Source organism: Rhinoraja longicauda, chromosome 6 (assembly GCF_053455715.1).
Source record: "Rhinoraja longicauda isolate Sanriku21f chromosome 6, sRhiLon1.1, whole genome shotgun sequence".
Lineage (NCBI taxonomy): Eukaryota > Metazoa > Chordata > Chondrichthyes > Rajiformes > Arhynchobatidae > Rhinoraja > Rhinoraja longicauda.
The window spans coordinates 14751814-14766177 of NC_135958.1; the positions used below are offsets into that span (position 1 = coordinate 14751814).

Sequence of the window (14364 nt, forward strand, 5' to 3'; positions counted from 1 at the left end):
TAACTTCAGATCACACTTAATGATAATCCCACACCTCCTTTACAGGTCATGCAGAACAATCACATAGCGTCAGTAACGCTTTATGGCCCTCCCAGGCCCAACAGCCAATCTCGAAACACAGAGCGGATCCAGTGAGCCTCTGCCTCGTTTGACCCAACCAGGACGCCACCGGTTCAGTACAGTGTGCCTAGATTTGCTGTCACCATTGTACAGAACAGCATGATCTGATCCACGACGGCCCTGGCCACATATGGATGGGGGAGGGTATCGGTTTGTCACTGGCTCGTCGCCGGCAAAGGCCCCTGGCGATGGGGTATGTAGCTCCATGCTTGCATCATGCCAATTTCTCTCTTCAGTCGTACACAACAGACCAGCAGGGCCCTGCCCTGTCCTGCATCTGTCGAGGATGGAACGGGCAATGGAGCTGCAGACACAAGAAGCACAAGTTGTTGAGCCTCAAGGGCAGTGTTTCAGGTTTCTGTTAATAGCTGTTACTGTTTGGTGTGATACTCCATACACTCGTATTTCTGTGTCCCAGCACAGTATGCAGACAGAAGTTTGTTTGTGAGTTCAGCCACAGCCTATCTCTGTAGCTTAGACAGTAGCATGTTTTATAGAAATTGTTATATCATTGCACTACATACACTTTAATTACTTGATTAATGTGTTTTTTTTCACTGAGGAGTGTCAGGGTATAGTGCCAGCTAATTGAGTGAGACTGGGATGTGGAGAGGTGTCCAGTCCATGCAAAGCAGCCGGTCACGCTGCTCGGTGGAGAAGTGGTGATTTATTCACTTCACCACTCAATCGAATTGAAATGCAATCCTCTCTGCCATTTCTTGAATTGCATGTTATTAATTTGATGCCAAAGACATATCTTCAACGGATTTGGTTGCATCATCTCTCAGCGCTATTTCACTGATGGAACTGCACACCCCAGCCACAACGCTGGCCATTGGCTGAATTTGTCGGCCCACGTGAGAGTTTGCATGCTACACATGCTCAGTGAGGAGATTCCTTCCGCTGTTCGCAGTATTCGCAAGAGGTCTGTTCATTCATAGGAAGATGTGATGGTACTCGGGGATTTCCCTGGTAAAAATAGTGAGTGATTTCTTTTTTTTATTAACTAAATCTCTTAGCCATGACACATTTTTACATCACATGTTGTAGCGACTTGTAATAAATAGACAAAATTTGTGTGTTTACACTGTGTGTACAAATCTGTAAATAATACATTTTGTAACTTTAACAAAATGTACAGGGAGTGCCTGCATAGTCTAATGCGGAACAATGAGGAGGATGTATTTTGAATTGTAATCAATGTTTTGACTCTGGACCGGTAGCAGGGATGTGTGATGTGTGTTTTGGTAATACTTCACATTCTGTCTTCCTGTGTGAACTGAGATTCCAGACGGTTATACCTAATACACATGGATGTTGTTCAAAGACTATGTTACAGTTTACTTTCGAAGCTATTGCCGTTCTCTTGTAACTGTTGATTATTAACTAAACTGCTGAGTTTAGTGCTGTTTCCTGTGCTCTTTGCTTACCATGGGAACTATATGTGCCTCTTCATTTGCTTTTTCTGCACCGGCCTGACTTATTTTTTAAAAGGATTACAAATGTTTTGGTGGGAGGGGGAAAGATACACATTAAGAGCATGTATTCTGCAACACAAATAAAACAGACTCCATTTCCCTAGTAGTGACTATTTGAGTTGGCTGGTTCTTTCTTGAGAGAGTGGAGAACAGCCCGTCAATGGATAATGGTCACACCCATATAGTGAACCTCACGCTCTTGGATGCTCTTACTTAAAGTGGTGGCTTTCTGTACAGAGACTAATTTGTGTGTGATTTATTCCGACCCATCATTCTTGTGTAGTGAAAATACTTCCCAGAACCATCCCATCACCTGTAGCGCTACTCTCAGTGGGCCAATTACACATCATGACAACATCCACGAGCATTTTTGCTCAGCAAACGATAGTTTGCAATGCATTTGAAAAAAACATTAGCCATCAAACATGGATAAACTGTCCATTTGCTTGTACTTCAGAGTATTTGACCTTTGAATGTTCAGTGTGTTGCTCAGGGAATGAGGTAGAAGGTATGGGTGGCTGAGATGTGGAGTTCTTGAAGAGAAGAAGATGGGAAGCCAGCATAGTGGTAACTGGGGAAAATAAAATACATAGGTGAGCAAAGCAAAGTTGAATTTTGGCAGCAATGGAGCAAAATAAAGTTGGAGAAGAGCAGTTCTTGATGGGTGGAATCTGGAGCTTGATCCTTGGTTCTGCTTTAAACAGAAGATTCTGTATAACTCGATTCCAATCTACAACTGGTGTTTGCCAAGGGCTGAAAATGTGGGCCAGTTGGAGTCTATTGCGGCCTTTTCATAACAACCAGTCGACAAACGTATTAAAAGAGTTGTTAACAACAAATGCATTAAAACTGGGTATACAAAAAGAATTTTAAAATCAGACATCTGAATTTTGTGGTTGAGTCTTAACTGCCCTATCAATGTTGTTGATAACCTTTAGTTTTTTGAATGAGAGTAAGAATAAAACCAAATAAAGGATTGAGAAATGACCTCGTCACCAGATCCGAACACAGAAAAGGCTAATTAATTTTGCAATGTGCTCCTTACGAGCTTCTGAAGACTAATGTCTAAATTAGAAGTGTACCTCAGATAAGTCAAACAGTAGCTTGTCAAATGTATACTCCCAAAATCATATATAGCATATATATCCTTTTCTATCATTTTTCTTAGTATTATTCTATGAAATTCTGGATATTCTTTTGATTCCACAATGATGCAGTCAGCATGTAGATAACATCATAAATGTGCATTGTGTAATTTGTCAAGCATCTTACAACCATAAATTGGATTCTGACCAATGATTGGACCTACTCCCTTATAGCTAATGAATCAGGTTATTCCAGCATTATCCTTGAGCTCACCCCACCCCACCAGCAGGCACACCTTGCAGAGTTGGTAGCATTTTAATGTACAGGTAGGAGAGAGCCATCCTGCCAGTGTCAACATCAACTCCACATCCAATGTATCTCATGCCATATGGTTTTCTTGCCCATGTTTGACTTTGTGATCAGCTAGGAAGCTTGGCTGAGAAATGTATTAAATACAGAGCAGAGCAGGTTGGTTCTGGAATGGCTGTCAATATGCTTAGCCATGCAATGCAGAAGATGCACACCTGTCGCTATACCTCCTCCCTCGACTCTGTCCAGGGACCCCAACAGTCCTTTCAGGTGAGGCAGAGGTTCACTTGCACCTCCTCCAACCTCATCTACTGTTGTTCAAGATGTGGACTCTTATACATCGGCGAGACCAAACGCAGTGGGGCGATCGTTTCGCGGAACACCTTTGCTCAGCCTGCGTGAACCAACCTGATCTCCCGGTTGCTGAACACTTTAATTCTCCTTCCCATTCATACACAGACCTTTCTGTCCTCGGTCTCCTCCGTTGTCAGAGTGAGGCTAAACACAAATTGGAGGAACAGCATCTCATACTTCGCTTGGGCAGCTTACAGCCCAGTGGTACGGAAATTGATTTCTCTCACTTCAGGTAGCCCTGGCATTTCCCTCTCTCTCTATCCCACCCCCACCTAAGTCACACTAGCTTCTCATTTTCACCCTTCAAACAGCTTACAATGGCTTGTTTCCTTTATCATCGTTACTTTTTTTGTATATCTTTCATTCGTTGTTCTTTATCTCTCCACATCACTGTCTATATCTCTTGTTTCCCTTATCCCGAACCAGTCTGAAGAAGGGTCTTGACCCGAAACGCCACCCATTCCTTCTCTCCAGAGATATTGCCTGTCCCGCTGAGTTACTCCAGCATTTTGTGTCTATCTTCGGATTAAACTAGCATCTGCAGTTCCTTCTTACATAATGCATATTTATAATCAGAGCTCAAATACACAAGAAGGTTTCATGGGGTAGCGCGTGGAACCAGGGTGGTCGTGAAGAAGGTTCTGAAGTTTACATAAAATAAGACACTGTGACCTTGAAATGGTGTTGGATCTGTAACTAATAATAATAATAATAATAATATAATAATATTCATTTATTGTCATTGTAACGAGTACAACGAAATTAAAAAATAGCCAATCCTGACGGTGCGTACAAACATATATGCAATAAATGCAAAAACAAATAAATACAATTATATTAAGTACAAGATTTTTTAACGGTGTTGCCTAGTGCAAAGGTAGTGTTCAGTTCTCGTATGGCCCTGGGGTAAAAACTGTTCTTAAGTCTGTTTGTTCTGGATTTGATCGACCTGAAACGTCGACCAGAGGGCAGATGAACAAACAGACGGTGGCCGGGGTGGGATGGATCTTTTATTATTTTGCCTGCTCTACTGAGGCAGCGTAGGCTGAACAGGTGCTCCAGGGAGTGCAGTGAGCAGCCGATGATCTTCTGGGCCGTCGTGATGACCCTCTGAAGGGCCTTCCTGTCCTTTTCTGAGCAGCTGGCATACCATGTGGTTATACAGTATGCCAGCACACTCGATGGAGCAGCGATAGAAGGACAACATGAGCTTCTCCTGCAGGTTGGTTTTCCTGAGGATCCTCAGGAAGTGGAGTCTCTGCTGTGCCTTCTTTACTGTGGTGATGGTGTTGGTAGACCAGGTAAGATCCTCTGCGATGTGCGTACCCAGGAACCTGAAAGCGGGTACCCTTTCCACACAGACCCCATTGATGTAGAGTGGGTCGTATTCTACACTGGTTTTTCTGAAGTCAATTATAAGTTCCTTTGTTTTGGAGGAGTTCAGGACAAGATTGTTCACTGAACACCATGCTGCCAGCCTTTGGATTTCATCGCTATAGGCTGTCTCATCTCCTGAGATGAGTCCAACCACAGTCGTGTCATCCGCGAACTTGATGATGGTGTTGGTGGGATGGGTGGTGGCGCAGTCGTGAGTGTAGAGGGAGTAAAGGATGGGGCTCAACACACAGCCCTGTGGTGAGCCGGTGCTCAGTGTAATGGTGGAGGAGAGGTGAGGGCCTATTTTGACGGTCTGGGGGCGGTTGGTCAGGAAGTCCTTGATCCATTGGCAGATGGTTTGGGAAAATCCAAGGTCAGAAAGTTTGGTGACCAGTCTGCTCGGGATGACCGTGTTAAAGGCAGAGCTGAAGTCGAGGAAGAGCATCCTCACATAGCTCCCCTGGTGTTCAAGGTGGGTCAGTGCAGTGTGAAGAGCAGTGTCGATGGCATCCCCTGTAGACCTATTTGCTCTGTAGGCAAACTGGTGTGGGTCGAAGGTGGGTGGGAGGCTGGCTTTGATGTGCTGCAGGACCAGTCTCTCGAAGCACTTTGTGATGACCGGTGTGAGTGCTACCGGACGGTAGTCGTTAAGGCCGCTGATGACAGACTTTTTCGGCAGGGGGATGATTGTGGCGGACTTCAGGCAGGGAGGGATGGTGGATTTTAAAAGGGACAGGTTGAAGATTTTTGTGAAGACCTCAGATAATTGGTCTGCACATTCCCTCAGCACTCTGCCCGTCACACCATCGGGGCCTGCAGCTTTCCTGGGATTCACTGCTCTGAGCACGCGCTTAACATCATACTCCTGCACAGTGAAGGTGTTGCTGTCAGGTGCTGGAGAGGGTCAACATCCACACAATATGAAGCATCAGTTCTCATCTTCCTATGCATTAATAATTTCATCCATCTGAAGACTAAACGCAGATGAATTGTGATGGGATTTTATTTCTCGTTCTCAATCTACTGAATGTTTTGCAATGGAATCTCACACAGATCATTGTGATCAATCATGCATGATGCTGAGGGTTTGACAGTGATGAATTATCCAATGGCATAGCCAGCTTTACCAATTGGTTTACTGCACACTCATATTTTTAACCATGTGTTTACCTCCCATTTCCATTTTAGGGGGAGATAAGGTGAGGTTGTCATTCATTAAATCCTTCAGTCCACCCATGGAATTCACTATCGTTGGGTATGAAGTAAGGAAGTCTGAAATAGAACCTGTTTATTATAATGGAGAAGTTTAATAAAGGGTTGATAACTGATCAACTTCACTTGTTCAACAAAAGCACATTACCGCAGATGTGCAAAGCTAAGTACATAAAATGTAAACCTGGGAGATGCTGTTTAAATCCTACGAATTTGTATCTGAGATGCTTCTTTCGCTGTAATTACGACCTAATCTGAACATTACCATTCTTTTATGTTCAATATTTCATTGTTTGATGTAAGGAGCAGAAATTACCCCAGCAGCCGCTCGGGTCTGGGTCGCCATTCAGGTCATGACTGATCCTAAGCCTCGTGTCCTTGCCCTCTAGTTCCAACATTGCCTAATAGTTTCAGTCATTGAGCATCTTAGTGCACTTGAAGTTTCGAATTCTGAAGCTTCACAACCCTCTATAAAAGAAATTGATCCTCATCAGTTAGCACAAATAAAAATGCATTGTGCTGCTGAAAATTGACTTAATAAAAGTTAAGCAACATTCCACCCATATCTAGGTGTCATGAGCCCCTTTCAGGAAATCTGCCATTTTTGCCCTGAATTGTCCTAGCAATTTTTTTACAGCCTTCCAGCTTCAGGATCAAGCCAAGCAGCTACTGATCAGTGCCACATCTCACATTTTGCACCTTATTGCTGCACCAGGGAGTTCACCCAAGCCCCATACTCATGTGGACACAATATGCTTGAGTAACTCAGCGGGTCAGGCAGCATCTCTGGAGAGAAGGGATGGGTGACGTTTCAATAGACAATAGGTGCAGGAGTAGGCCATTCAGCCCTTTGAGCCAGCACCGCCATTCAATGCGATCATGGCTGATCACTCTCAATCAGTACCCCGTTCCTGCCTTCTCCCCATACCCCCTCACTCCGCTATCCTTAAGAGCTCTATCCAGCTCTCTCTTGAAAGCATCCAACGAACTGGCCTCCACTGCCTTCTGAGGCAGAGAATTCCACACCTTCACCACTCTGACTGAAAAAGTTCTTCCTCATCTCCGTTCTAAATGGCCTACCCCTTATTCTTAAACTGTGGCCCCTTGTTCTGGACTCCCCCAACATTGGGAACATGTTCCCTGCCTCTAATGTGTCCGATCCCCTAATTATCTTATATGTTTCAATAAGATCCTCCCTCATCTTTCTAAATTCCAGTGTATACAAGCCTAATTGCTCCAGCCTTTCAACATACGACAGTCCCGCCATTCCGGGAATTAACCTAGTGAACCTAAGCTGCACGCCCTCAATAGCAAGAATATCCTTCCTCAAATTTGGAGACCAAAACTGCACACAGTACTCCAGGTGCGGTCTCACCAGGGCCCGGTACAACTGTAGAAGGACCTCTTTGCTCCTATACTCAACTCCTCTTGTTATGAAGGCCAACATTCCATTCGCTTTCTTCACTGCCTGTTGTACCTGCATGCTTCCTTTCAGTGACTGATGCACTAGGACACCCAGATCTCGTTGAACATCCCCTCTTCCTAACTTGACACCATTCAGATAATAATCTGCCTTTCTATTCTTACTTCCAAAGTGAATAACCTCACACTTATCTACATTAAACTGCATCTGCTATGTATCCGCCCACTCACACAACCTGTCCAAGTCACCCTGCAGCCTTATTGCATCTTCCTCACAATTCACACTACCCCCCAGCTTAGTATCATCTGCAAATTTGATAATGGTACTTTTAATCCCTTCATCTAAGTCATTAATGTATATCGTAAATAGCTGGGGTCCCAGCACCGAACCTTGCGGTACCCCACTGGTCACTGCCTGCCATTCCGAAAGGGACCCATTTATCCCCACTCTTTGCTTTCTGTCTGTCAACCAATTTTCTATCCATGTCAGTACCCTACCCCCAATACCATGTGCTCTAATTTTGCCCACTAATCTCCTATGTGGGACCTTGTCGAAGGCTTTCTGAAAGTTGAGGTACACCACATCCACCGACTCTCCCCTGGCAATTTTCCTAGTTACATCCTCAAAAAATTCCAGTAGATTTGTCAAGCATGATTTCCCCTTCGTAAATCCATGCTGACTCGGAATGATCCTGTAACCGCTATCCAAATGCTCAGCAATTTCGTCTTTTATAATTGACTCCAGCATCTTCCCCACCACTGATGTCAGACTAACTGGTCTATAATTACCCATTTTCTCTCTCCCTCCTTTCTTAAAAAGTGGGATAACATTTGCTATCCTCCAATCCACAGGAACTGATCCTGAATCTATAGAACATTGAAAAATGATCTCCAATGCTTCCACTATTTCTAGAGCCACCTCCTTAAGTACCCTGGGATGCAGACCATCAGGCCCTGGGGATTTATCAGCCTTCAGTCCCATCAGTCTACCCAAAACCATTTCCTGCCTAATGTGGATTTCCTTCAGTTCCTCCATCACCCTAGGTTCTCCGGCCCCTAGAACATTTGGGAGATTGTGTGTATCTTCCTCAGTGAAGACAGATCCAAAGTAACGGTTTAACTCGTCTGCCATTTCTTTGTTCCCCATAATAAATTCCCCTGCTTCTGTCTTCAAGGGACCCACATTTGCCTTGACTATTTTTTTCCTCTTCACGTACCTAAAAAAACTTTTGCTATCCTCCTTTATATTATTGGCTAGTTTACCCTCGTACCTCATCTTTTCTCCCCGTATTGCCTTTTTAGTTAACTTTTGTTGCACTTTAAAAGAGTCCCAATCCTCTGTCTTCCCACTCTTCTTTGCTATGTTATACTTCCTCTCCTTAATTTTTATGCTGTCCTTGACTTCCCTCGCCAGCCACAGGTGTCTCTTACTCCCCTTAGAGTCTTTCCGCCTCTTTGGGATAAATTGATCCTGCAACCTCTGCATTATTCCCAGGAATACCTGCCATTGCTGTTCTACCGTCTTCCCTGCTAGGGCCTCCTTCCAGTCAATTTTGGCCAGCTCCCGCCTCATGCCTCTGTAATCCCCTTTGCTATACTGTAATACTGACACTTCCGATTTTCCCTTCTGCCTTTCCATTTGCAGAGTAAAACTTATCATGTTGTGATCACTGCCCCCTAATGGCTCTTTTACCTCTAGTCCCCTTATCAGATCAGGATCATTACACAACACTAAATCCAGAATTGCCTTCTCCCTGGTAGGCTCCAGTACAAGCTGTTCTAAGAATCCATCTCGAACGCACTCTACAAACTCTCTTTCCTGGGGTCCATTTCCAACCTGATTTTCCCAGTCTACCTGCATGTTGAAATCTCCCATAACCACCGTAGCATTACATTTGTGACACGCCAATTTTATCTCCTGATTCAACTTGCACCCTATGTCGAGGCTACTGTTTGGGGGCCTATAGATAACTCCCATTAGGGTCTTTTTACCCTTACAATTCCTCATTTCTATCCATACTGATTCAACATCTCCTGATCCTATGTCACCCCTTGCAAGGGAATGAATATCATTCCTTACCAGCAGAGCAACCCCACCCCCTCTGCCCACCTGTCTGTCTTTTCTACACGTTGTGTACCCCTGAATATTCAGTTCCCAGCCCTGGTCCTCTTGTAGCCATGTCTCAGTGATCCCTACAACATCATACTTGCCCATGACTAACTGAGCCTCAAGCTCATCCACTTTAAGTTTCGGGTCAAGACCCTTCTTCAGACAGATGTCAGGGGACGGAGTGGGACAAAGATAGAATGTAGTTGGACAAAGTAAGACTAGTGGGAGAACTGGGAAGGGGGAGGGGATGGAGATAGAAAGCAAGGGCTATCTGAAGTTAGAGGAGTCAATGTTCATACCGCTGGGGTGTAAACTATCCAAGCGAAATATAAGGTACTGTACTTCCAATTTGTGCAGGACCTCATTCTGACAATGGAGTAGGCCCAGGACAGAAAGGTCAGATTGCGAATGGGAGGGAGAGTTGAAGTGCTGAGTCACCGGGAGATCAGGTAGGTTAAGACCGAATGAGCAGAGGTTCAGTGAAACAATCGCCGAGCCTGTGCTTGGTCTCGCCGATGTGGAGAAGTTGACACTTGGACAGCGGATACAGTATATGAGGTAGGAGGAGGTGCAAGTGAACCTCTGCCTCACGTGGAAAGATTGTTTGGGTCCTTGGATGGAGTCGAGGGGGAAGGTAAAGGGACAGGTGTTGCATCTCCTGCTGTTGCTGGGGAAAGTACCTGAGGAGGGGGTGGTTTGGGTGGGAAGGGACGAGTTGACCATGGAGTTTCGGAGGGAATGGTCTCTGCGGAAAGCAGAGAGGGGTGGAGATGGGAAGATGTGGCCAATGGTGGGATCCTGTTGGAGGTGATGAAAATGGTGGATGATATGCTGTATGCGACGGCTGATAGGGTGGAAGGTGAGGACAAGGGGGAACTCTGTCCTTGGTGCGAATGGATGGAGGGGAGCAAGAACGGAGCTGCGGGATATCGAGGAGACCCCAGTGAGAGCCTCATCTATAATGGAAGAGGGGAACCCCTGTTTCCTAAAGAATGACATCCATAGTAAAGATGAGAGAGTGGGGGCCTGGAAAACAGAAGTCATTGAGGAATCGAAGAATGTGTGAGGTGTCTCTGACATAGGTAGGGGGGAATTGGACCAGTGGGAATAGGATGGAATCGAGGTAGGTGGAAATTACTTTGGAGGGACATGAACAAGCAGAAACAATGGGTCTGCCAGGACAGTTCTGTTTGTGGATTTTTGGGGTGAAGATAAAATTGGGCCGTGTGGGGCTGGGGAACGATAAGGTTTGAGGCTTTAGAGAGTCGGAAGTGATGAAATCAGTAATGGTGTTTGAGATTAAGGCCTGGTGCTTGTCTGTGGGATCATGGTCCAAGGGTAGGAGGAGGTGTCTGAGAGTTGTCATCCGGCCTCAGTCCGGTAAAGGTCAGCGCGCCACACTACCACGGCACCTCCCTTGTTTGATTAAACAGTCGGGGTTGCTGCAGAGTGAGCAGAGGTCTGCACGTTCAGTGGGGGGAGAGGTTAGAGTAAGTGAGGGGAGTGGAAAAGTTGAGGCGGTTGATGTTCTTCCGGCACTTGGAAATGAAAAGGTCTATGAAAAGGTAGAGGGCCATCCGGGGGAGTCCAACAGGAGGGGGTCCGTTGGGGAGGGGAGAAGGGGTCATCACTGGGTGGTGAGGACTCTTTCCCATAGAAAAAGGCTCGGAGGCGACGGAAGAAGAGCTCTACATCATGGCGGACACGGAACCCGTTGAGGTGGGTGCGGAGGGGAACAAAGGTGAGGCCTTTGCAGAGGAAAGACTGTTTTGTATCAGAAAGGGGGAGATCTGGGGGGGTGGTGAACACAAGGGTGGGGGTTGGGGTCGGATAAGGGCAGGTGAGTAGATGGAGGCCAAGGCATTGTCTGGTGGGAGGATGGTGGGTGTTCAGAGAGGAGGGGGGCTTGAAGACTATTGTATGGATGGGGAGTAGCTGGGGCTACCTGGCTAAAAGGGGAAGGGGAAGACCCAATGGAACCCCCACTGAGGTTCCCTGTAGGAGGGGGGAGCAGTAAGACCCAACACAGTCGTACTCATGTTCCTGTCTCACACAGGAGCAGGTATAGCAGGCACAAGAATTTGTTCATATTGCAGACTTTCCAAAAGTGCAGACTTTCCTAAACGACTGAAGTGCGCAGTTCCAGGGGTGAGGACTGCATAGAGCTGGTGAGGGAGGGAGAAGAATGATTAGCTGGCATTGGTAGTTGTTTAAGGACTTAGCACCGGACATCCGAATACGCCACGGTTGTTACCGACTTAAAGTGGAAATGTTTGGAGGAGTGTGTTCCCAAAAGACCATCTCAGTGTTCCCTAGCCAGAAGCATTGGATGAGCCAGGTAATCCATAATCCAGTAGGGACCAGAACTCTGGGTATTCAAGTCTGGCGATGCAGGTTCATAATGAATGTCCAGAGAATGCAGAGGCACGTTCGCTCTAAACTGAAGGAACAGGAGGTTCAGCAGCTGTGGCAAGCCTTGCATACCATCACTTCCTGAAGGTGAAATCATGGAGCAGCTCAAACGACAGCGAGGCATCACTCCCGGACAACCTCAATATGTTCCACGCTCTGTTCGAAAGGGAGAATATCGATGCACCTTCTCGGATCCCCTCAGCTCCTGACAACATTGTGACCTCTGGTAACGAGGGCTAGATCAGGAGATCATGAAGGTGAAGCCTCGGAAAGCAACTAGCTCTAGTTGTGTACCTGGTTGTGTTTTTAAAACCTGCACAGACCAACTGGCTGAAATGTTGCGGACATCCCCAACCTCTCATTGCCGAGGTCCAAGATTCCACTTGCTTTGAAAAGGCATCAATAATACCAGTGCCCAAAAAGAGTAAGGTGACATGCTTCAATGATTATCTACTGATAGCACTAATGTCTGTGGTGATGAAGTATTTTAAGACGTTAGCTATGATGCATGTAATAGCAACTTCAGTCCTTTTCCAATGAAGTCCTTTCCGATTGCCTTACTTCACAGGGAGTGGAGTGATCGATCTTGAGGCAAACCAACAGAGATTTCCAAACGTATTTCAGTTTAATTAGTCGTTTATTGTAGTAGTAATACAAACAGATCTGTATCTCTCCAAACTTTTCTCTCGTCGCCGGTCTGTAACTCCCCAAGAATTCAACTCTCGTCGCAGGTCTGTCTGAACTGTATCTCACCAAGCTCCTCTGTGTCTGACCCCTCCCGTCTGCATTTCCAGATATAGTGCCTGGTTCTGGCTCCTCCCAGTCCATTATGCCCATATATGTATTTATCTCACGACAACCCCCAAGTGTCCAAAAATAATACAACAAGATACAAAATAATATAATATGCTAAACCAGCTAGCACAAATACTAATGGCTCCTACAATGCATATCAGCTCTTACTTTAGTGAGGACCTGGACCCATTAAAATTCTTCTATCACCATAATAGACCAACATGGGATGCGATCTTGCTGCCTCTCCACTCTGCACTGGACCACTTGGACAATAAGAACACATGCATCAGTCAGGCTGTTGTTCATTACCTACAGTTTTGCATTCAACTAAACCATCCCCTACAAAGTTATCAAACTCTGAGAACTGGGTGTCTGTTCACCCCTATGTAACTGGTTCCTATCTAACTGATTTCTAATTCTGATTGAACAGACCTCAATCAGAAGGAATAGGCAACAGCACTTCTTCTGTGTACGGTAGAAAGCACACTGACTAGTTGCATCACAGCCTAGTTCTGCAACTCGAACGCCAAGGACGAAGTGGATTACAAAGTGTGGAAGGCACGGTCTGTCCCATCATAGGTACAGACCTCCCCACCAATGAAGGGATCATTAGGAATCACTACCTCAAAAAGGCAGCTAATACCATCAAAGACCCAGGCTATCCTGGCCAAAATCATCGGGAAGAAAGTACAGGAGCCTAAAAACTGTGACACCAGGTTCAAGAATAGCTTCTTCACAACAATCATCAGGCTCTTGAACACTACACACCACTAACTTCAGCAATGATGATCTTCTCTGGACTGATTTTGGTTGCACTAAGGACTTTGTTTTTTTGCATTAATATTACTGTTATTAATTTATTGTATTTTTAAAGATTGTATGTATATGTCTTCTGTGTATGCCCCTGTTACACTGCTGCAAGGAAGAATTTCATTCTTCCATTGTCAGTTCATATGGCATTAAACACTTGACTGTTCATCATGGAATTCTCTAATGCAAGTACTTTGTAGGATCATCTGACTGGTGCTGCATGTACTTTTCTCACTAATTCATCTAAATTTTCGTCTAAATCCAATGCTCTTTAGAACATCCTCCCATCTCCTATCTTTACATCATCCATTCATTATGTGGCCACAATCCATTGCAGTCGTTTTTTTGCTGCTGCTATTTTGTTCTGTCCTTTTAAGAATTGGCTGCTCAGGTTGCAGCTGCAAGGTTGTATGTCAGGAGTGGGGAGAAAATGTAACTGATATCAACAGCAGAAATGCATTGAAACTGACACAAAGTAGTATACAGGGAACCCAATACTGGCATTCGGTAAACTGCACAAAAAAAACATTAGTTTGACTCTCAAAGCTCGTTTAAACACACCAATAAAATATAGTAAAATCATTTCTGGGATCATGGTTTTTGGATGATGTTGGCAAGACGGGGGAAATACCAGAGATAATAGTGCAGTAGTAGGTGAGAAGCTGATATGGGTGTGTAATTACTTAAGGTTCAAGCCAATTAGGTATGGTCCATTCTAGACAACAGTAGAGAGGGAAGAGAGTGGTCATGTCTACGATGTCAAAAGTGACAGGTTGAAATGAGGATCATTTACTTGTGTGATTGGGCTGTTCACTGGGATGACTTCTTCCCAACCAAATACTGCTGTCACAATGAATATATACGCGTAGATTTTTGTAT

At 45.1% G+C, this 14364-nt stretch overlaps 1 protein-coding gene across 4 annotated transcripts in view; it reads left to right on the forward strand.

Annotated features, from left to right (window-relative positions):
* The window catches only part of phaf1 (phagosome assembly factor 1), a 66588-nt gene extending 62617 nt beyond the window's left edge, over positions 1-3971 (forward strand). For all 4 annotated transcript variants that reach the window (XM_078400505.1, XM_078400503.1, XM_078400506.1 and 1 more), the window contains one exon: positions 46-3971. Coding sequence is in view for 3 of the 4 variants with exons in the window: in XM_078400503.1 (XP_078256629.1) it covers positions 46-135 (90 nt within the window). In the remaining variant the exon portion in view is untranslated. The remainder of the gene's footprint in view (positions 1-45) is intronic.
* Positions 3972-14364: the final 10393 nt, after the last annotated feature.